This window comes from Vanessa cardui, chromosome 30, assembly GCF_905220365.1.
Source record: "Vanessa cardui chromosome 30, ilVanCard2.1, whole genome shotgun sequence".
Taxonomy (NCBI): domain Eukaryota; kingdom Metazoa; phylum Arthropoda; class Insecta; order Lepidoptera; family Nymphalidae; genus Vanessa; species Vanessa cardui.
In genome coordinates, this window is record NC_061152.1 from 1,857,742 (window position 1) to 1,883,069 (window position 25,328).

The 25,328-nt window shown below is 33.9% G+C and overlaps 2 protein-coding genes across 2 annotated transcripts in view; both read left to right on the forward strand.

Moving 5' to 3' along the window:
* Positions 1-194: 194 nt before the first annotated feature.
* On the forward strand, positions 195-3,973 carry LOC124542216. Its single transcript, XM_047120162.1, has 3 exons — positions 195-450; positions 1,507-1,629; positions 2,810-3,973. The coding sequence occupies exons 1-3, from the start codon at positions 316-318 to the stop codon at positions 3,899-3,901; spliced, it is 1,350 nt and encodes a 449-aa protein (XP_046976118.1). The 5' UTR covers positions 195-315; the 3' UTR covers positions 3,902-3,973.
* Positions 3,974-10,849: 6,876 nt separating this feature from the next.
* LOC124542233 (monocarboxylate transporter 12-like) overlaps positions 10,850-25,328 on the forward strand; it is a 31,285-nt gene continuing 16,806 nt past the window's right edge. Inside the window, exons 1-2 of the mRNA XM_047120180.1 lie at positions 10,850-11,277; positions 21,872-21,976. Of these exons, the coding sequence (XP_046976136.1) occupies positions 11,245-11,277; positions 21,872-21,976 (138 nt within the window). The 5' untranslated portion in view covers positions 10,850-11,244. The remainder of the gene's footprint in view (positions 11,278-21,871; positions 21,977-25,328) is intronic.

The following is a 25,328-nucleotide window of genomic DNA, read 5'->3' on the forward strand; positions in this document are numbered from 1 at the left end:
CTCTGACGTTAATAGGATAAATGTATTTCTTCATTTCTTAATAAAAAGTTTAAGTAATACAAGTTTTATTTGCGCCACTCAGTCTCGCTCAATATAACTAGCGTGTATAATCACTAAATAATTGTGTTTTTCTTGCAAACGTACATTGTTCTTTTTTCTTAATGATTCTTTTAATTTAGTTGTTCATGGTAACATTGATTTGATCATTTGACGTATTTTGATTTTTGACATAAAAAAATCAAAATATTGATTGTTTTCAATAATATTTACGTTTCATATGTAAAAACGTCGTGCAATATAAAAAAAATCGGCATTATGTCCGGCCAGACAGACATTTTGTACAAAGATCTTACTTTGGTTTGCCGCGGTTGTCTAGAGACGACGAGAGAAATGAAAAACATGATTGAGTTTGGTCTTGCTGAGGATTTCCAAAAGTTGACGAATATTAAGGTTTGTGATTAATAAATAAAAACGATATATATATTATCTTGCATGTTAATCATAGTATAATATTCATTATAATCTGTATTTATGTTCTAAAGAGTTTAGTTTGGGTAACTATTTCATTGCTTACTATAAATATGGAAGTTTAAAATTTAACTCTTTTTTAATATTTCTCAAAGAGGTTTCCTTCCATTTTTATTGTATATAGTTTTGTTTGAACTTATTTATCTTTATTGTTTACTTCACCAGTGGCTATTAAATAATAATTTGTCACTGTCTTTATTTTATACAGAATATGTAACAAAAGCAACTTCTTTCCATCTGGGTTTTCTCACAAAACCTATCATTATTGTTTTTAATTTTTATTTGTATTATCATATTGACTCTTTGGATTTCATTTTGTATTCATACTATTTATTATTGTATTTAATGTAATAAAAGCATCTGTATAAAATGAATCCAAAATAAGCTCTATTTTTTACTATTAAATATAGATAGAAAAAAGTAAAGGAACATACGAACATATATATTGCTGTAGTAAGGCCTCTCTGTTTGCAGATGTGGATGGTAGATAAATATGTGGCATTGATACTAAATATACTACAGAATTTCTTTATTTACTATATCACAATAAATCATTCTAAAATGATCACTGTTTCTTAACTATATTATCCAACAATTATATACAAAAACCTTCCCCTCGATTCACGCTATCTATTACTACAACCTCCATGGTCGAGTTGTGTGTACACCGGTTTTCATGGGTACATCACTCAGAGGTCCCGGTTTCAATTCCCAGCAGAGTCAATTAGATTATCATTAGTTTTCTATGTTGTCTGGTGTTAGTGGTACCGTCGTTATTTCTGATTTTCCATATCAGCGTTAGCTGCTTACATTGGGATCACAGTAATGTATGCGATGTTGTCTCATATTTATTTATTTATTAAAAAAACGGCATCATAATCCGTTGCGTAATTTCAAAGATCTAAGGATAAATAGGGACAGACAGCGGTAAGTTTGTTTTGTACTGTGTAATGATGATACAATGTTTATTTATTTCAGATTAACAAAACGGATGGTTTGTCAAAATTGATCTGTACAGAATGCGAGAATGTAATCTTGAGATGTAGAATCTTCCAGGAACAATGCAGTCAGTCAGATTTTATACTCAACGTTGTTTCCAAGGTATACTTTATTTATATATGTCATAGTAAGGATACTAATATAATTGTTAGATTATAATCTGTCTTGTCAGATTTGTAGTAAACTAACAGCCTGTAAATTTCCTACTGCTGGGATAAGGCCTCTTCTTCCATTAAGGAGAGGGTTTGGAACATATTCCACCACGCTGTTCCAATGCAGGTTGGTGGAATGCACGTGTGGCAGAATTTCGATGAAATTAGACATGCATGCAGGTTTCCTCACGATGTTTTCCTTCACTGAGCACGAGATGAATTATAAACACAAATTAAGTACACATAGGTATATATAGTGTAAGATGCAAGCGTTTTCAGCTTGTCAATCTTGTATAATCTAACGTAATATTATAATAATATGGTGTAGGGCATATAACATCCGTGCATCCGTTCTACGCCAGTTGACAATTCGACCGCTTCCCATCGATAGATAGAATTGCAAACATATCTCACGGTTCACAACATTTCGACAGTTGACAATCTCACGAGATAGATTGTTACCTAACGAATTTTGTAATCTTACGGTGACATATATAACATATTGAATATATTAACACTTATTTTATATGGATTTGTAAGAACATTGCTTTTAGAAATCGTCTACGTGATAAATAATTGTTTCTTTGATGACGTCATCAACTCTCATGTAAGATCAGATGTCGTTGGAACATCTAATGTCATCGATTTGATGATGACGAATATCGTTTTATTACGTCAAAGGATTCAAACTATATACATTAAACTCATGAAATATTCGCCCTGTCTCTTTTTAGCTTTACAGTTATACGAATTTGATGAAGTTTGGTTAGCAAACTTGAACCTATATGGCCTACCTGATGGTAAGTGGTCACTATCACCCATAGACAATGACGCTGTTAGAAATATTAACTGTACCTTACATTGTCAATGCGCCACCAACCTTGGGAACTAAGATGTTATGTCCCTTGTGGCTGTAGTTACCCTGGATCAGTCACGCTACAAACCGGAACACAACAATACTTCGTACTGTTGTTTAGCGGTAGAATATCTGATGAGTGGGTGGTACCTACCCAGACGAGCTTGCACAAAGCCCTACCACCAAGTAAAAAACTTTACAAACTGTATTTACCGACCTCCTCCTCAAATTTCAGGAAAATCAGTATTATATACAATTATATGTCATTTTCCAGAAACAATCTCTCGATTCTGCAAACGATACAAAATCCTTTGATGATGCATCACAGAATACAATAACGTATCTCATGCACGATAAAAAGTTAGTCATAAAAGTGATGGCCCCAGATCCAGACGTGAAGATAACGTATCAATGCCCTCAAAGCTGTTCAGAGAGATTTAAGAAGAAGACAGATCTGTTACAGCATCTCGTCAGACGTCACGAGTTATCAGACTTCGCGATCGACGTCGAATACTATTGCTCGTTCACGAACTGTCAGTATCACGTAGATGCGACTTCCGGTAAACATTTCACCGGACGTAAGTACCTCAATCAGCACACATCGAAGGTACACGGGGAAAAAGTTACGTGTAAGAGTTGTTCGTTGAACTTTTCGTGTGGTAATGAGTTCGATCGTCATTTGAAGACTTGTTCTGTGACCCACAAGTGTAAGGTATGCGAACGCGAATTCAAAACCAACGAACGTTTGCTCGTCCATCTGTTACGGAAACACCCAACATTGCACAGGAAGTATAAAATGGAGAGGAAGAACTGTAAGAGAAAATTCCAGGATGTGGATTGTAAGGTCAAAGAGCAGGAGAATGTCCTGGAATACGTATGCGATAGTCCGACGAGGTCGTTCGCCACGCAGACGTTGCAATTGGACGAGAATATCAGGAATGACGTCACGTTGCCATCCTGGCAACAGGAAGGGAGGGGTAGAGATGAAATATCGACGCAAACTGTCTTTGAAGATCTGCTGTCCCTGAAATCCCAGACAAGTGAAGATGAATCAATATTTTACTCGGAAACAGTATCGCTTTCCGATATACAAACTCAGACTCTGCCCCTGGAGTTCGGTTTGAGTCGATCGAATAAGCAAACGATTACATCGGAAACGCAATCACCGGATCTGAGTATAAAGGAAACTCAGACATGTTTCTGTTTGTACGATTCACTCAAATCGAATTTCAAGTGTGGCGATCTGATGGCGACCGGTTCGTTTTGTACGACCGAAACTCAGACTCTAGCTCTCGAAACTGACTTACTCAGCTTCTCGTCGGCTGAAACTCAGACTTGCTTCGAGGATTCGAGTAAGGACTTCTGACAGTGGTTTTAATATACGTTAAAATAAGTGCTTTTTTTTGAGTTTGTTCATGAGTTAACGCAGGATAATAATTAGGTAGATCATTGTACCCTTTTAATTAATTTGGTCAAATAAATTAATAAAATTAATATTATATGTTACCCTACACTATTGGGTATATATAGACATATATATTAATATGATTTAGCTTGCCTATATTGTGCACTACAAACGATTTGAAATTTTGGAATCTCTAAGAAATTCATTAGATACTCTTTTCCAAAAATTAAAAATAAAAAGTCATGTATTAACATAAGAATTACTAGCATTAAATGCTCAAATGCATACAAATATGAACTAAAACTAGTTACTGTATAAATCTTGACCGCGTGGAATGGTGGCAAGAATGCTAGCAGCATTTCCCCGTTGAATCGCAATTCCGATCCTCTGGGCAAAAACGAACCAGCCCTCCTGTCACCAGTGGAGGCAATGAGGCGAGGTGTTATAAGTCATGTTAGTTAATATATATTAATATTATAAATGTAAAAGTAACTGTCAGTCTGTCGCTTCACGACCAAACCGCTGAACCGAATTTGATGAAATTTGGTATGAAGCAAGCTTCAATTTCAAGAAGGGACATAGGCTACTTTCTTGCCTGACACATGACAACCAATACTCTTAAACGCGAGGACAGCCATGGGCGTCTACTAGTATCAATACATATAATACATCCTGCCTGGAAGTTAAAGAGTATTAATTCAACGCTTTTTTATTATCTGTATGATGTTTTAAATAATGTACTTTTTTATGAATGTATTTTTTTTACAATTTATTTTTATATTAAGGTAACACTCGAGTTTAACTCAACGAGTATTTAGTATAATTAATTTAAGTAAATAATTAATATGTAAGCATAATTCCATATAAAAAGTATTAGTGTTATTAAATTAGTGACATTTCATACACAGTCAGAGTAAGAAAACGTTCGTCAGTTTTCAAATTCATTCCTTTATCAAGTAACTCTTAGTACCTTTTGATTCTGAAGCACTGAACTGACAGCTGCATATAAAATTAAACTTACATATTATGATAACTTGGTTCAAAATAGTATAACATCTTTGGACTATGTCTAGTTTTATATCGATATGAAATCTTTTTAATGGCGTTATTAGTCAATACAAATTCAAATTAGATATGATATCGTTTTTTTTATGGAATAGGTTGGCGGACGAGCATATGGGCCACCTGATGGTAATTGGTCACCATCACCCATAAACAATGACGCTGTAAGAAATATTAACTATTCCTTACATCGTCAATGCGCCACCAACTTCGGGAACTAAGATGTTATGTCCCTTGTGCCTGTAGTTACACTGGCTCACTCACCCTTCAAACCGGGACACAACAATACTGCGTACTGTTGTTTAGCGGTAGAATATCTGATGAGTGGGTGGTACCTACCCAGGCCTGTCAGTGTCATATTTTCTCGATCGGTAAAGCAGATTATCACTCACACTGAGCACGCAAAAATAGATCTTAAGGTGACGAACCTTTTCTTACCCCGACTGTACATAAATAATTTTCTATGTATCATTGATTTGGTAATTCTTAAGGTTACATACGCACAGATATGCACAAACATACATATGAGACAGCACAACTCTAATAAATTACGAAGCACAGCTTTTTATATAAGAACGTTATACATTAAAAAGTCTTCCGAAATGGGCTGCATATTAATGTATAATTTTTATGTTAAAGTTTATTCCACGAAACGAGCTACCAAGGGAATTTGACCTTGAGCGCTGGTTGGTCGAAACGCGTGACCTTCGCTTGTCAAATCATTTCATTGGTTCGTTTTACAAGCTGCATTCGTCTTGCTTTGCGTATCAACCAATCAGGTGCGAGCTTTTTATTCCTCACAAATTTCTTGATTGGAATAGTTTTGATAATGTCTCATCGTTCAATGGTATAGATTTATTGGCATTATGACGTCATAAATATGGCGGCAATTTGTTTTGTCTTTTTGTATTCCGTGATATTTATTATTATTATCTTCAGTATATATAGGAACAAGTCCTGACTGACTGATTCATCATCGCCGAGCGTAATGTATTAAAGTTAGGGCATTGAAATTTGGTGAGTAGGATCGTTTTATTGAGTAGACATCCACTAACGAAGGAATTTGAGAAGTTCTACCCCTAAAGGTGTCAAAAAAGAGTTGAAAGTTTGTATAGGAGTCCTTCATTTTCTACGTGAGATATAAAACTTTAGTTTTGGGATACTGATTAAAAATGAGTAGATAATTATTTAAACGTTTAATATTATTCTACACTAAGGCGTGAAATACGCACTAATGTAGTAAAAATCAATGTTGTTTTAGTAAACAGATATGTTATTAACGCGCGAAAAGTGAAGACTAGAAAACGTCCTAATTGGGACGTTTGCCTTTAGTCGTTTTACATAGTAATACGTTATAATACATCATAATTACGTAGTAATACGTTTTGCGTAATTAAAACATCTAGTTATCCCTTCTACTTATTTGTTTTTTATCAAGCTATCCTTTTTACTTGTAACGAAATGTAAAATAAACGGTCCCCGGCGCGGCACACGTATATAACATATCTGTTTATTAGAATGTCATTGAGTAAAAAGATATTCACTATACGTGCGAGCAAAGCCGCGGACTGCGGCTAGTTAATTTATTGGTATTAGTGTATAGTTTTTTATACGCGTCTGTTTAGTGTAATTTAAAATTATGTACAGGTGTACTGAGATGGCCCTGAGGTTAGAACGCGTGCATTCGATGCATGATGTGCATCGATGATTTCGGGTTCAAAACCAGGCAAGCACCACTACATATATGTGCTTAATTTGAAGACGTCGTGAGGAAACCTGCATGTGTCTAATTTCATAGAAATTCTGCCACATGTGTATTCCACCGACCTGCATTGGAATAGCGTGATGGAATATGTTCCAAACCTTCTCCTCAAAGGGGGAGGCTTTAGCCCAGCAGTGGGAAATTTACAGGCTATTGTGTATCGCTATAAATCTGACGTCATTATTTTTTTAATAAGTATTGTGATTTATATATGATTTATTTTATTTTATAATTAACGGCTTGTTTTCAAGTATTCTAAAGTATCTATCAAAATTTCTAGTCTGATTTATTTTTTTAATAAATATCTTTGTTGTATTGTAAAAATCAATGTTATTATTGAATAAATATTTTTTTAGTATTTGTGACTTTTATTATAACCGTACATACTTAGATTACAATCTAGGGGAGGTGGGGGCACAATGTTCAACCAATCAGCGTGCGACATGCATCCGTTCTACGCTAGTTTACAATTCGACCGCTTCCCATCGATAGATTACCATATAGTGTAATATTTTGAGCAAAAATTGGTGTTTATAAAAGAGCAGTTCGTGATATCTTAAAATGCTAATTGTTTGCAACTCTTTTACCTAAAGTGATAATGTATTTGCAGTTTTTATTTTTGTTTTACTTTCAATTTTAATTTAACTTAATACAATTTTTTTTTTTTGTGTATTAGCTTTAAGTGGAAACTTAATTGATTTGTGATTTTTGTTATTTTTGTTTTATATTACAGTGTTTTTAAAATTGTTTGTTTCCCAAATAAATAAATAAATAAATATCTGTACTTCGGGATGGCCAAAATAATATTATCGTTTTACAATGCTCCAATCTCTCTATCTTTTGTTAGAATGCCTGCTATAGTCCAATTGTTTTCTAATGACAGCTCAATCATATTTAAAATAAGAAACAGTGTTACATGCCAGTATTAAGTGCTATTCCATATAAAATAATATTAATTACAGTTTTGCAAATTATTGATCAATTAATTACATTAATAATTGTGTAAAATAAAGTAAATTCAATAGCTGATATATTCATAATATGCAATAATAATGTGATATAAATTATGATATAGAATCAAATGTCATAATACCGTATTGAAGGCTAAGGTTACTCTCGTAACAATAGTGAAAAATAATACGAATCTTCATCTCACGGTTCACAATATTTCGACAGTTTACTATCTCACGAGATAGATTGTCATCTAACGATGTTTGTAATCTTACGGTGACGTATTCAAAAGCGAAATACCAAACACTGATGATAACGAAATCTCAGAAACTAGAACACATACAAACTTGGAATTTGGCAAGTAGGTTCTTTATAGAGCGTAGACATCCACTAAGAATGGATTTTACGAAACTCCATCCCTTAGGGGGTGAAACGGGGGCTTGAAAAAGTGACATGTAAATTGTTTTGTTTAAATAAATTTTGAAGTTGCATTTTCGGCTTATTTTAAAAAAAGCAAAAATAAGTGATAACTCAAAAATTGTTTAATTATGCATCATGCATATGGGGGTTAAAATTATTCAAAATCAAAATAAACTTTATTTAAGTAGGCTTTTACAAGCACTTTTGAATCGTCATTTAACAATTTAGTGAAACTACCATCGGTTCGGAAAGTAGATTCTACCGAGAAGAACCGGCAAGAAACTCAGTAGTTACTTTGTTTCAACATTTAAAAAATACAATTATATTAGTCAAATACAATATATGTATGTAATGTATCCTGCTTGGAAGTCAACAGGTATTAATTCCACGCACGCACTACAAAATTTTGTATGGAACAATATGCCTTTTTACCAATGTATTTTTTATAAAAGATTTGAATTTACAAAACAGCAAATTTAAATGTCTCCGGAATTTTATTATAGAAACGGATACCTTGCCCAAAGAAAGATTTATTGACTTTGCGGAGTCGGAAACTTGGCGTTATGAGCTTATCCTTACTCCTAGTGCACATACAATGATTATCACTGATCTTATCAAAGTGAAGTGTTACTGTAAATATACATAATGTTGTTGTAAATATATTGCGACGCCACTGTAAGTATTCCTACTTTGTTTAAAACATCTCGACGAGAGTTCCTAGCTCCAAGATTATAAATAGACCGGATTGCTCTCTTTTGTAAAATAGTCACCCCTATTACTTTCCAACAGGAATGCGGTTATAAAGAATAGCAAATTGGTTCTTCGCCCGTAGTCCAGACGGGCTAGCATCAAGCAAATAAGTAAATAAAAATAACGACGACCTCCGTCGTCAAGTAGTGTGTACTACACCGGTTTACATGGGTACGCCACTCCGAGGTCCCGAGTCGATGTAGAAAAAGTCCATTAGTTTTCTATGTTGTCTTGGGTCTGGGTGTTTGTGCCGTCGTGGCTTCCGATCTTCCACAACACAAGCACTTTAGCTACTTACATTGGGATCTGAGTAATGTATGTGATGTTGTCTTAATTTATTATTATTATATTATGATCCAAATATGCCTTGCATAACATGATATGTTATATAAACAACTAAAGAATAAACAAAAGTAAAAGTAAAGTAAAAGTAAAGTAACAGCCTGTAAATTTCCCACTGCTGAGATAAGGCCTCCTCGTCCATTAAGGAGAGGGTTTGGAACATATTCCACCACGCTGTTCCAATGTAGGTTGGTGGAATACACATGAGTCAGAATTTCGATGAAATTAGACACATGCAGGTTTCCTCCCTATGTTTTCCTTCACCGCCGAGCACGAGATGAATTATATATACAAATTAAGCAGGGCCGCCGTAAGCGGGTGTGCAGAGCGTGCACTGCACGCGGGCGGCACGTCCAGGTGGCGGCAAATTAAGCAATACATCACATACCTAATTCAAGTCATTATTATAATTCCCACAAATCCTTAAGTAGAATAAACTATTCAAAGCATCGAAAAATATCGCACTGAGTAAAGTTAAAAGGCCGTCGTCTGTTATCCTATGAAAAACAGTACTGTGAATTAAGCACATACATACAGTGGTGCTTGCCTGGGTTTGAACCCGCAATCATCGGTTAAGATGCACGCGTTCTAACCACTGGGCCATCTCGGCTCAACAAACTTTTAATTTATATGAAAAAAGAAAGTAAAATAAAATAAAAATAAAGATAACTGAACTTAATAATTATTACACAGTGCACGTGTATTTCTCTCTCTCTTTCTATTTCTCTCTCTCTCTCTCTGTGTGTGTGTGTGTGTTTTAACTTTCGTAAAGGCATATTATTCGATACAAGATTTTATAGACGATAAAAGAGCGTGGAGTTAATACATGTTGACTTCCAGGCAGGATATATTACATACACATATAATTGTATTTAACTAATATGACTGTATTTTTTAAATGTTGAAAAAGGGTAACTACTGATGTTCTTGGCGGTTCTTAGTATAATCTACTTTTCGAATCGATTGTAGCTTCACTTAATTATTAAATGACGATTCAAAAGTGCTTGTAAAAGTCTACTTGAATAAAGTATATTTTGATTTTGAAAAAAATAAAGTTTTGAGATAAAGATTAATCAAAACAAGTTGCGTCATTATGACCTTCCTGTCCCCAACCAAATTGAATTTACCTATTCACAGATAATATATAAATATAACTGGGTAAATAAATGACGGCTAATTTATGTTCGCGCGCTTTTGTTTTTTTTTTTTATTTATTCTAGCCATTTATAGATAAAGGAATCTCTTAAATGTCTATTATTATCTGTTCCATGACCTCACGTCAAATTTATTGTAACGTCAAAATATTTTTCACCTAACATCAGCTGTCTCTTTCTCCCCACAAGTAACAGACAAACAATGATTTTCTATTTAAAATATTACCCTCGCCAGTGTTGCTAGAATGAAGAAATCAATAAATACCGCAGACAATGCTTTGAGCACAAAGATAAAGTTACATAATTATTAAGAAATATTATGAAATTAAATACTTATACAAAATTTCTGTACTTGAATATATTTAATTATGTGGGAATAGTCTATATAAGACATGCAACATTACAAATGTCTGGTAACAGAAAACTAGGAAGGAACATTATTTATTTTCCCACTAGAACTGCAACTCAGTCTCATATATTGATTGGCCGTTAAGCGCATGCGCGGATACAGTACAACCACTAATTACGCTGACATAAACCTCTGCGGACGTCCGGAAAGAGAAATAAAAAAAAAATACAACAGGCAAAGGGAATATTGAAATAAAAAATCGTGTTACAAAAAAATGTTCTGTATTTTACCGTGAGAGAGATAATAAACAGATTTTTATTAAATTTTTTCTATTTAGAAGTGATTTAAAAATAGTAAAAACGGCTACCCCGGAGTTATATTACGCAAAACCAATGTATTTAGCGGCGGATGCCGTGCGTGAAACAAGAATCGTATTGAGGCTCGAATCAACGGAATCTGAGGACCACTTTAGCAGTATCCGTTCTTCAATACCAGCGCCTCCAGATATTAAATCATGTCATTGCCTAGGGAATTTATTTTTAACAAGGTAAGCACTTTTTTTAATTTTTAAATCTATTTTAAGGCTGTATAATGTTTGACAGTTTTTATAGAACATAATTCGATAAATTAAAAAAAAAAACAAATGTAATTTTATTGTAAAAAAAATACAAAATAATCAACGTCAGTTATCTTATTGGCAGAATATTTAGCAGTCACTTAGCGTAGATAAAATATTAAAAATACAAAAAAAAAACAAAATTATTGACGTAATATTTTGACAAAAGAAATTGGAAAAATTTAATTATCAATAACAATTTATTTACGTAAAACTATAATTTGGATATGTCATAACTATGACATATCCAAATTATAGTTTTACGTATCCAAACATTATAACTATAATAGTTTTAATCAAGATAAAAACTAAAGTAATTTCATTGAACGTAGCTTAAACTTTTATTTCCGCTTTAATAAATAATGAATTTAGATAGAAAGATGGATATTGACATATTTTGTGATAACCTTGTGAAATTTAAATGTAATTTATTAAATTTTTATTCATCATATAATTCTAATTTAGAGTAATCTAATAATTATGATGGTTGTGATGCATTAACTTATTAATTTGTTATTGCCTAATATCGGAAAACCTTGTTACTCAATTATTCTTCAATTGATTTGTTTTATATTTTATTTTATTGGACATTGTAATTATTTATTTTAATATTTATTAATGATATTAAAGTACAAATTTATAAATATGCTCAATTTTATCTAATTTGTTAGGATATGTTATTATTTATTATTTTAATGTTTATGTTGATGATTTTCTTTCCTATTTTTGTTTCTTTCAATTTGTAATTTTACCTGCATGTTGTGTCTATTTTGCTTTGAAATGTGTGTAACACCTATAATTAAGATAACATTTAGATTTTAATATTAGTTGTTTTATTATGCTCTACTCGCTTTTGTTAATGTATATCTTGTTGGTGTTAATAAATAAATAAAAAAAAAATAAAAAAAATAAACCGTTTTAAATGAAATAACTATACAATTGATATGCATTACTGCATTCTAGAGATGTAATGTAAATTTGACACTTTATTTTTTTTACGTTTGCGCATTGGTCGAATTTGAAATAAATCATTTTTGAAAATTTAAAAATGTCACCAATATATTTCTACTTCAATAAAAAAAAAAAATATTGATAAAAACAAAATGCGTCAAAGTCTTAAAAGAAAGAAAACAAACAATGGTAAAAACGACTCTGTTGTCTGATTTTAACACACAAAAAAATATTGTAGCCTAAGTTACTCCTTATTATATCAGTTATCTGCTAGTGAAAGTCCCGTCAAAATCGGACCAGCCGTTCCAGAGATTAGCCGGAAGAAACAGACTGACTGACAGACAATAAGTGTAAAAATGTTATTTTGGTATATGTATACATACATATGCATTGAGTAAAAAGGGCTATTTTAATATTAAAAACAGACACTCCAATTTTGTTATATGTATAGGTTATTTACTGACTCTTAAAATAATATTTAAATTTTAAAAGAATATTAGAATAATTTATTTAAAGTTTAAAAGAATTATTAAAAATCCTTAAATATATACGAATACAACAACAACAACAGCCTGTAAATTTCCCACTGCTGGGCCAAGGCCCTTTAAGCTGTTCCAATGCAGGTTGATAGAATACACATGTGGCAGAATTTCTATGAAATTTGACACATGCAGGTTTCCTCACGATGTTTTCCTTCATCGAAGACGAGATGAATTATAAAGACAAATTAAGCACATGAGTGTTGCCTGGGTTTGAACCCGCGATCATCGGTTAAAATGCACGCGTTCTATCCACGCGACCATCTCGGCTACTCGGTATCTGTTTCTAAGTTTTTTTTTGACTGAAGAACTCTTTAACGTCCGATAATTTTAAAAGTTTCTAATGTGATGTCGTAAATAAACAAATTCTGTAGTATATTTAGTGTCAGTATTGCACCCGTGTGAAGCCGGGGTAGATCGCTAGTTCACAGTGGCGAATTTACCAATAGGCTAAGTAGGCTGGAGCCTAGAGCGGCAGATTTAGAGGGGCTGTAAATTTAGCCCAAATTTGTTATTATCATACAATTAAAAAAAACTTACAATTATATGTATACACATTACGTCCGTTATCCGTATACTCGTCACTACATAGCGGGTTGGAAAAATAATCTAATAACTGACAGAAATATCACCTAGTTTATAATCATACTAATAACGGGAAAAAACCGATGTAATGAGGACGATAGAACACAAATCGTAAATGTTGCAAAATAAAAGTAGGGGCGGTAGTGAATAGCCTACTAGCGGCAGATTTGTAAATCCATCACTGCTGGTTCACTAAAATAACTTAATAGAACTTGTAATTTGTGTGAAACAAGATTCTACTTCAAAGCAGAACATATACTTTGACGACCTCCATGGTCGAGTGGTGTGTACACCGGTTTTCATGGGTACACCACTCTGAGGTCCCGCTTTCGATTGCCGGCCGACTCGATGTAGATTACCATTAGTTTTCTATGTCGTCTCGGGTCTGGGTGTTTGTGCCGTCGTTACTTCTGATTTCCATAATACAAGTGCGTTAGCTACTCACATTGGGATCAGAGTAATGTTTGTGATGTTGTCTCATATTTATTTTTACTATTTTTTAAAGCGTTAAACTTGACCAAAATAATTGAGACGCCCGTGATATGTTTTTAGAAAACAATTCATTTCTGTTTTTAAGGATATAAGGTTTTTCCTAGTATTTTCCACTCCTTTCTTGTTGCTAATACAGTTGCTTTAAATAGGTACGGCACTTAATCGTAGGCGGCGCTACGTAAACTACTAATTCGCTACGTGCGTAGGTAGTCGTAGTACTTTATTTTTCTACATAAAAGATATAAGGCTCATCTCAATTCAGCCGTGAATGAATTACGAGTGAAAGAGACAGCGATAGGGATAGCTTTTTTATGATGTAGGTTGGTGGTGATGGAAAGTGGTCACCATCAAGAAAATATACTTTATTCAAGTAGGTTTTTACAAGCACTTTTAAAGCGTCATTTAACAATTGTACGTTGTAAGTGAAGCTACCATCGGTTCGGAAAGTAGATGTGTGTTTCATTATGGTATATCTCTCATAAAATTTAAAAATGGCGAATTTTTTGACAGTTCGTTTAATTCAAATTTGGAACACAACACAATAACGTCACGAATACACGAATGAAAAAGCACACACGTGACATGACAACATAAATACAGATAATAAAATAAGAAAATAATATATCCATAAATTTATAAATCTATACTTTTAATTTAAAAAAAAAGTAAAGCTCATTTTTTCTCTCGGTCTACTGATTCTGACGTGTTCTCTTGTAAACAACCCAAATGCGTAGGCGGTACCCATTCAGATGCGATAATGACGTAAGTACTGGCGCACGTAATAATATTGCGCGGAAATCTGCCATTTTAAAAATCAATTGTCACTGTCAAAATAGTTTGACAGGTCGGGAGGAGTTGACAATGGTGTAAAGCCCATTACACAATGAAAAAAATTAGGAAAAAAAGGGATAACACTTCGCCTCATTGCCTCCACTGGTGACAGGAGGGCTGGTTCGTTTTTTGCCCAGAGGATCGGAATTGCGATTCAACGGGGAATACTGCTAGCATTCTTGCCACCATTGCACGCGGTCAGGATTTATACAGTAACTAGTTTTAGTTCATACTTGTATATATTTAAGCATTTAAGGTTATTAATTCTTATGAAAATAAAAAAAAATATTATAAGGAATAGCGGAATCTAATGATGGCAGCACTGTTTATCAATTCATAATTGAAAAATAAGGAATAAGAAATAAGAATAAAATTTCCGCTGCGATGGGAATTTGTTAGTCTCTAAATATTGTTATTCTGTCACGAAATTTTTTTTTTTCAGAATTTTTATAGTAGTATAGGTTATACCTCAGATTAAAACATACGACAATTTATAGTGATTTTATTTAATTTGGTCATAACACAACAGGGCGGCTTGCTAGTAGATTACATTCGTTAAATTAATTACGTAAACGTGAGTGAATATATCTATAATTGACTAGATATTGCAAATTTTTAAATTATCAATTAATATTTTCTTTCACATTAATTTATTAATTTTCGAAGAAAAAAGGTTTTACTTAAATTCATATTTAGGATGTTTGGGTCACACCTTACGTCCGAATTTTAAGCTGGTGTCGCACTATCGATTTGTGTCGAAAATTTGAAAAAAACTGTGGTAACTTAAAGTTTATCGTCATAGAACTCCACAGATAAAAAATAATACTACATTCTACGACTACGCTGTGTGATTTGTAGTTTTTTTTAACGTAAATTTGCTGATATTCAGCTAGCATGCTCTAGATTTTGCTAGAATGTTACGTTCAATGCATTTGTGACCTGAATACTGGGACCTGGATTCTAGGTCACAGTTCGTCGTATCTTAGCGACATAATTGTTTCACATATATTGATTCAGCGATATATGTAATTTGTATTTAACTAGCTGTTTATCATTAGCCAAATAGCTTTTTGTTTTATGTATTGCTAGCTGTAATATATATATAACAATAAAATATTATTGTAGCCTAAGTTACTCCCTATTATATCAGTTATCTGCCAGTGAAAGTCCAGTCAAAATCGGTCCAGCCGTTACAGAGATTAGTAGGAACAAACAGACAGACAGACAAATATTGTAAAAAATGTTATTTTGGTATATGAATCGTGTATACACACATATGCATTGAGTAAAAATAGGGCTATTTTAATATTACAAAAATACTCTCCAATTTTTTATATGTATTAGCCGAATATAGCCGGCTTTATTTTTCGATATTTTTTCATGATACAGATAGACGGACATTGAAATAAGATATAAGCGTTATAAGAAATATTATAATTCCTTAAAGTAACAGCCTGTAAATTCCCCACTGCTGAGGTAAGGCCTCCTCTCCCATTAAGGAGAGGGTTTGGAACATATTCCACCACGCTGTTCCAATGCGGGTTGGTGGAATGCACATGTGGCAGAATTTCTATGAAATTTGTCACATGCAGGTTTCCTCACGATGTTTTCCTTCACCGCTGAGCACGAGATGAATTATAAAGACAAATTAAGCACATGAATCAGCGGTGCTTGTATGTGAACCCGCAGTCATCGGTTAAGATGCACGCGTTCTAACCACTGGGCCATCCAGCTCTTGTTGGAGCTGAGAATTCCTTACATCTCCAATGGAACACTTACTTCGGGATCTAAGATGCTAGTTCCTTAGATGCACTAACTCATTCACCAAACCGGAACACAGAGAGACAACTGTTGTTTAGTGGTACATATGGGGTAGTAATATAAATTTATCATCATCATCATGAGGTCAAAAGTGGCTCCAAATGGTTCGTGTAACACGCGGCGCTCCTCGCCAGTTCTGTACTTGAACTTGGCTTTACCTAACACGGTTTTTAACATCCAACGACGTGATTTCTTAAGATATATAGTTGCTTTAGAGATCTGCCTGGCTTCAGATGAAAAGCTGATACTAGATATACTACAGAATGTCTTACAACTTTCACAGCTTTTTGTCATTAGACAATACAAACCGCTAGATCCCTGCTTTTTAAATCTGTAATATCATCGAAATTATTCATTTAAATTACATGCTGTAAAGCCATATTTATTTATATTAAATGCACAATGTATTTTAGGTACTTATTTCGATAATAATTGATGCGGTTTTTTTACAAATCGCTTCGAAAATAATACATTATTTCTCATAAAAAGTAAAAGAGTCTGGGTTCTGCCAACGTTGACAATGTAAGCGAATCTAACTTTAAAAACTTCTAAAATTATCAGTGTTTCTCTACTATATTGTGTATGTATTATAGATATACACTTATATACTTATACACCTTCCTCTTGAATTAATCTATCTATTGAAAATAACCGCATCAAAACCCGTTGCGTAATTTCAAAGATCTAAGCATACATAGGGATTAGGGACAGACCGCGGTAAGCGACTTTGTTTTTTTTAGACGACCTATGTGGTTGGTTTTTTTTAGACGACCTATGTGGTCGAGTGGTGTGTACACCGGTTTTCAAGGGTACGCCACTCCGAGGTCCCGGGTTCGATTCCCGGCCTAGTCTATATAGATTATCATTAGTTTTCTATGTTGTCTTGGGTCTGGGTGTCTGTGGTACCGTCGTTACTTCTGATTTTCCACAACACAAATGCGTTAGCTACTTACATTGGGATCAGAGTAATGTATGTGATGTTGTCTCATATTTCATATATTATTTATTTTATTATATAAACCTTTCTCTTGGACTAATCTATCTATTGAAAATAACCGCATCAAAATCAATTGAATTTCAAAGATCTAAGCATACATAGGGACAGACAGTGAGCGAATTTGTTTTATACTGTGTAATGATAACAATATTGGACCGTTTCGTGATATATCATAAAACTGTGACTCCGAGACGTCTCAGACAGACTAAATGTTCGTAAAAGCTCTAACCCTCGGTCAGTGAACTCGTTAATTTCGGATCCTACAAATAAACGCTGTCGTATACATCCTTTTAGTTCGCGCTGTAAAATTGCGTTACATTACTAAGTGGGGATGGAACCCAGATGTTCCAGTGGTTAGAACGCGTGCTTAACCGATGATTGGGGCAAAACCAGGCAAACACCACTTATATGTGCTTAATTTGTGTTTATAATTGATTTCTTGCTCGGTAAAGGAAAACATCTTGAGGAAACGTGTCTAATGCTTAAAAATCCATGTGTGTTGGATTCCCGCATTGTAACAGCGTGATGGAATGTGTTTCAAACCTTACAAAAGGGAGATGCCTTAGCCCAGCAGTGGGAAATTTACAGGCTGTTAATGTAAAATATAATTTGTAATACCGTATTGGAGGGTTGTTCACCATTGTAATAGGATATTTGACAATGCGAAAAATATGTTGTGAATTATTGTAATCAGTGTATATAATGAGTTTAAAAATGGTTATTTACTAACGAATGTTGAAAATAATATTTAATTTATTCGAAAATCCAGCAATAAAAATGCATTTTTTCAAACGTTTGTCACGTGACACAAAACGCTCCTGATTGGCCGGGCTTACGATGAAGTCACTTTCTTGTTAACCTTGCTTTTCTACTATATGTACCACAGATTAAAATACAGGAAAGTGACGTCACCGATCCATCGCAGCGCCATATTGTCCAAGTAGCGTTTTCGCGCGCTATTTAAATATGGAATTTTTAATATGATGTTTTTCGGCTAATATGTACTAGAAATAAAATAATCATTTAATGGGTTCCTTAACCTCTACTAAATAATAATTAATAGATTTTAAAAACCAGTCAAATAACCTATTGTTATCGATGTAATCAGTATCTACTAGGTCGTTGCTCGAACGCTAGACAACGTAAGCGATCAATACGAGCCTTCCTTGTACCGTGCAAGATACCACACCTAATACCTATAACATTAAATAAGACTTGATAACTTAGAAGTTCTATAGATTTAAATAAATAAAATGGGAAATTTACAGGCTGTTATTTTACTTTAAGAGCCGAGATGTTTTTAAATCGATGATTTCGGGTTCAAACCCAGGCAAGCACCACTATATATATGCTTAATTTGTGTTTATAATTCATCTCGTGCTCGGTGAAGGAAAACATCGCGAGGAAACCTGCATGTGTCTAATTTCATCGAAATTCCGCCACATGTGCATTCCACCAAACCGCATTGGAACTGAAACTGAAAATATATTTCAAACCGTCTCCTTAATGGAAGAGGAGGCCTTATTCCAGCAGTGGGAAATTTACAGGCTGTTACTTTACTTTTCCTACAATATATTAAATAGACGTTACGGCCTCTGGAGAAATCTATGTTTTCCTCAGCACTGCAAGGAGTCATACGAGGCGTATTAGACCTCTCTCCACGTTTAACGTGTTCAGATAAATGGAAGCTGTAACGCTACGTTACGTTACGAAACGGGTTATGAGAAGTTATCGCTTCAAAAATTTACTTGGTGGTAGGGCTTTGCGCAAGCCCGTCTGGGTAGGTACCACCCACTCATCAGTTATTCTACCACCAAATAAGAGTACTCAGTATTGTTGTGTTCCGGTTTAAAGGGTGAGTCAGTATACTCGTCACTACATAGCGGGTTGGAAAAATAATCTAGTAACTGACAGAAATATCACCTAGTTTATAATCATACTAATAACGGGAAAAAAACCGATGTAATGAGGATGATAGAACACAAATCATAAGTCAGTTATTGGTGTAGTCTGGCGCTCGCTTTAAACAAATCGTTTGAAAATTATTGATTGAACGTAAATTGTCTGTTAACGTCTTCTGATTTTAATATAATTGATTATTTTTAGGGCTTCATATAAATACTCCAGTATAATGCTATGACATCACAGTAGAAACTTCTAAATACCCAATACTATATACACTAAAACTAGTTACTGTATAAATCTTGACCGCGTGGAATGGTGGCGAGAATGCTAGCAGCATTTCCCCGTTGAATCGCAATTCCGATCCTCTGGGCAAAAAACGAACCAGCCCTCCTGTCACCAGTGGAGGCAATGAGGCGAGGTGTTATACTTTTGATGAAGCTTTTTGCACCACTACTCCAAGGGCCAAGCGTTTCGACAGCATTTCTTGCCACCATTCCACGCGGTCAAGATTTATACAGTAACTAGTTTTAGTTCATATTTGTATAGATATATTTAAGCATTTAATGTTGTTAATTCTTATGTTAATAAAAAAAAAAAAATACTATATACTAAATAATACTAATTTACCCAATAGTCAGGGGCCATCTGAAAATCAGTGCTGTGCATTAGCACAGCTTACACTGAGATGAACTTGCTACCTACACTGTGTCCTTTAAATATAATTATTTTCTTGTATACAATAAATGTAATGTATGTGTAGCAAAATATATGGTTTAAAATTATGAATGAATTATTCTTTATTGCACAGCACAAACAAAAAACAAAAAAAAGAAAGTATGTCCATATGTATGCTTAGATCTTTGAAACTACGCAATGGATGTTGATGTGGTTTTTTTTTATAGATAGAGGGATCGAGAGGTTTTTGTATATAATACACGGACAATATAGTAAAGAAACGCTGATAATTTTACAAGTTTCTAATGTGACATCATAAATAAACAAATTCTGTAGTATATTTCGTATCAGTATTACAACCCAGTGGCGTAAATAGGGCGGTGCCACCGGTGCCCAGGCACAGGGCGTAGACTCTCGGGGGCGCAAGAATAGACAGACTGGGCAGGACTATTGTTTTTTCGTTTTGCTCTTGTTATAATCCGCTGAGCCCCTAGTACTCGATTCCAATACAAACGCACTTACATGCTAGTATCATTAAAAACATCGCGCTCATTTTTGGCAGCGCACGAGCGTATTTGTGTTTAGTGTTTATCGTTAATTGGCAACGCATTTGCAGTCGTGAACTTGTGTGTAAGTTTTAGTGAGTGAGATAGTAAAATAGGCAAGGGTCTGCTTAAACAGGGCGCAGTTATAGAAGCTCGCACAGGGCGCAGAAAAGGCTATTTTCACAACCGCAATCTTCGCAAAATTCGGGGCGTCGTTAGTTTGTAGTAAATTAAACTGATAGAAGCGTATAGACTGTGCTGTATGGTCAAGGATATTAGTCAACACTGCTATTGAGCGAAGCATGAAATCAATAAGTAGGAAATCTATTGTGAAAGCAAAGTCGCACCTTTTTTTCTTGGTGGTAAGGCTTTGTGCAAGCCCACCTGGATAGGTACCACCCACTCATCAGATATTTTACCGCTAAACAACAGTACGCAGTATTGTTGTGTTCCGGTTTGAAGGGACATAACATCTTAGTTCCCAAGGTTGATGGCGCATTGACGATGTAAGGAAAAGTTAATATTTCTTACAGCGTCATTGTCAATGAGTGATGATAACCACTTACCATTAGGTTGCCCATGTACTTGTCCGCCAACCTATTCCATAAAAAAACATGAGAGCTATCCCATAATTTATTTTATCGTTATTATTAATAGAAAGTACACAGATGGTCTAGAGCCTGAGAAAGGACATAGGCTACTTTGGAAACAAAGTGGTAAGACCTCTTTGTACACCGATCATCGACGTAACATTTCAAGTTAATTTGTAAATATATTCATATTCTACGCGAGTTCAACATCAGCTAGTTTTGTTATATGTATAGACTAGCTGTGCGCGCGACCTTGTACGCCTTTGAATATAACAAAATATATATATTGTAGCCTAAGTTACTCCCTATTATATCAGTTATCTACCAGTGATTGTGATTGACTTCCAAACAAGATATATTTATTTAAATAATTGTATTTAAGTAACATGACTGTATTTTTTAAATGTTGTAAAGAGTAACTACTGAGTTTCAAGCCGGTTCTTTTCAGTAAAATCTACTCTCCGAAAAAGTGCTTGTAAAAACCTACTTCAATAAAGTTTATTTTGATTTTGATTTATAAAAGGGCTTTTTTAATATTAGAAACAGACACTCCAATTTTATTATATGTACAGATAAAATGTATTCCTTTTCCAGGAGCTGTCGAAGGTGGACGGTCAGATGCTCGGCTCATCAGCCCCAACAACAACACCAGCCCCGGCGTCGTGCTCCATCGAACTGTCAGCGGACCCAATCGTTGAGGTAACGTTAACATAAATACGTTTACATCTATATAGATAACTAAGATTCCGCTAAGTTAATAAAACCTTCTTGGAGAAAAAAAAGTTTTCATGTCTATAGTAAAGTTCTGCGGATATTTTTAACTTTGCCGATTCATAAATTAAAAAAATTATTATCAATAATAAAATAAGGCGTATTACTAAATACAAGATTATATAGATGGTAAAAATCAAAAAGAGCTAGGAATAGTGAATTCATTCAGCTAGGATATATTTATATATACTATATTTATAATTATATTTATATAGTAGACTTTTCGAAGATCTATTTAATCGTCATTTTACAGAACTATATGAAGTGAAACTATAACCGGTTCGGAATGTAGAAGCTATCAAGAAAAAAAATCTTTTTAATATATTTATATATGTAATGAATTAACTTTTATAGTTAAATACATACGTCAAATGTTCGAAAAGACCAATTGCTGAGATTTTTTACCGAATTTTCTTTACCAAAATGATAATTAAAAAGTTCTTGCAAAAGTCTATTTAAATAAAATATATTGTCTTTCATTTTATGAGACAATTCTCACAAAAATATCAATATACCTAAATAGTTATTTAAAAAATCAGTATTTTTTAGAGACAGCGCTATTATAACTTTTCTAGAACATATATTTCGATGGTTTTGCATGGAAACTCGATGAGAAGCTACGATTTGTTTTGCGAAGCTGCCATTTCATTTTTAAAAACAAGATTTATTATTTACTAGCTGTGCCCGCGACCTTGTACGTGTTTTAATTTAACAAAAAAATTTTTTAGCCTAAGTTACTTACTCCCTATTACATCAGATATCTGCCAGTGCAAGTCCACGAAGAAATTTGGCAACTCTTTTCTTTGTCACAACAATAACAATAATAGCCTAAAAATTTCCCACTGCTGGGCTTAGGCCTCCTCTCTTTTGGAGGAGAAGGCTTGGAACATATTCCACCCCGCTGTGGAATACACGTGTGGTATTTCTATAAAATTAGACACATGCAGGTTTCCTTCACCGTCGAGCATGAGATGAATTATAAACACATATTAAGCACATGAATAATCAGTGGTGCTTGCCTGGATGTGAACCCGGAATCATCGGTTAGGTCAGGTTTGGTTGGCTTATGGTAAAGTTAGGTTGGCCTGCCTGTTTTAAATAATTTCAAAGTCGCTTAGTCATAACTTGATTGAATCTTTATACTACTGGCGGTTTTGCCAGCGCGGTGTTTTATTATTTCTGTTCTGTGAGTCATGCTTTAAACTTTGCCAAGTAAAATATTGAATAAAGATTTGCGTCACGGTAAAATAAATCTATGTAACCTTAAACTCGATATCGTTTGTCAAATAAAATTTAATGGTAGTTATTTTTGGGTTGCTTTGGAATATTTGGGTTGCTAAGAAAACGGTGATGTTTTATAAATAATCTACAAACAAGTTTAGTAATGATTTTTGTGGTTCTTAAGGATATTGGGGTAGCTTCACTTAGTTATAAGATGACGACTCAAAAGTGCTTGAAAGGCCTACTTGAATAAAGTTTATTTTGATTTTATTTGTGAAAAAAAATGGAATAATATCGTTTGTTCATTGTTTTAATATTGTTAATTAACTATTATTTAATCATTTTCATAAATCAGAAGAAAAAATGCGATTTTCAATTGTAACTTTTATTTTTAAAGTTATTTGGAACGAATAACTCTTAAATGGTTTGCGTCATGCATATGGGAGTTAAAATGGTCACCAAAGTCACCAATGGGAATATACCGAATAATCCCGGCTGCTGAATTTCACCTTCGGACATCTCGTTATAGTTCGAAGTTTCACCCGCACCTTGATGTCCGAAAATACACAACAGTGCGAGCGTGTTCCAGTAATTCTTTCCTAAATATTGTAAACGTTTTACTATTATTATTGTATTAAAATAAAACAGAAAATACACATCATACAGTATATTTATTTTACACAACACATTATTATATTTTAATTTAATGCAATGAACATTACAATTAATACAATAATCTTACCTTAAATTATTTTCGCCATCAAAATCACAAACGTACTGAGAGTAAATCTATTCACACAGTGCTTTTAAAATCTTTAGCCCTTCTTACATTTACAATTTATTAGACTACCCGCCTTGCTGATTTTATTAACATTTTAATAAAAATAGTCAAATCATAATCATATTTATGTACAGTACATATTATTTATTTTTAAATAGCTTACAATATATATATAAAAAGAAATAAAGTATCCATTATAGAACGCCGCTGGTATAGGAAAAAATAAATCCTGTACTGTCAGCGGAGAAATAAAGTTATGGAACAGACCATGACAGCGTGGAATGTTAGCAAAAATACTTGCAGCATGAGATACAAGCTATCTTGTCATTTGTACAGCCAATAATACAGTGTTATATAAAAGTTTTATTTATTTAAATTGCAAAGAGACTTTATTATGGAATCAAATAGTTTATTGGAAGGATGTATTAACATTGGCATCACTAAACCTTGGTGTTTTAAGTTTGTATTTAGTTTTCAAACATGGCTACTTCTGTCGCAATTGGTAGGCAAACGCGTAAATGGACCATTAGATACTAATGAATTGTCCATAGTAAAGTAAAATAAAGTAACAGCCTGTAAATTACCCACTGCTGTGCTAAGGCCTCCTCTTCCATTATAGAGAGGGTTTGGAACATATTCCACCACGCTGTTCCAATGCGGGTTCGTGGAATGCACATGGCAGAATTTCGTTGGAATTGGACACATGCAGGTTTCCTCGGGATGTTTTCCTTCACCGAGCATGAATGAATTATAAACACAAATTAAGCATATAAACATAGTGGTACTTGCCTGGGCTTGAACCAGATATCATAGGTTAAGATGCACGCGTTCTAACCACTGGGCCATCTCAGCTCAGCTATTGCCTATACAGATTTGACATTAAGAAATATAATTAATAACACAAATCTCATGACCTGACGTGTAATATTCTTTATAATGACGCTATAATAAATATACACAAGCAATTTCATTTCGCTCTCAAGTAAACCTATGGAACTATAAGCCACAAAATATTGTGAATCTCCATTACTTTGTACAGTCAGAGTAAGAAAACCTTCATCAGTTATCAAATTAATTCCTTTAGTCGTAAGCTCGTAGTGCCTTTTGAATCTAAACGTCAAATAATTGCGACGCAATATGTCATTCTCGATCGGTAAAGCAGATTATCGCTCATACTGAGCACGCGAAAGCAGATCTTAAGGTGACGAACCTTTTCTTTCCCCGACTGTATTTCCTAACTTTTTCTATACCTTCAATCTGCAATAATGTAATCTTAAA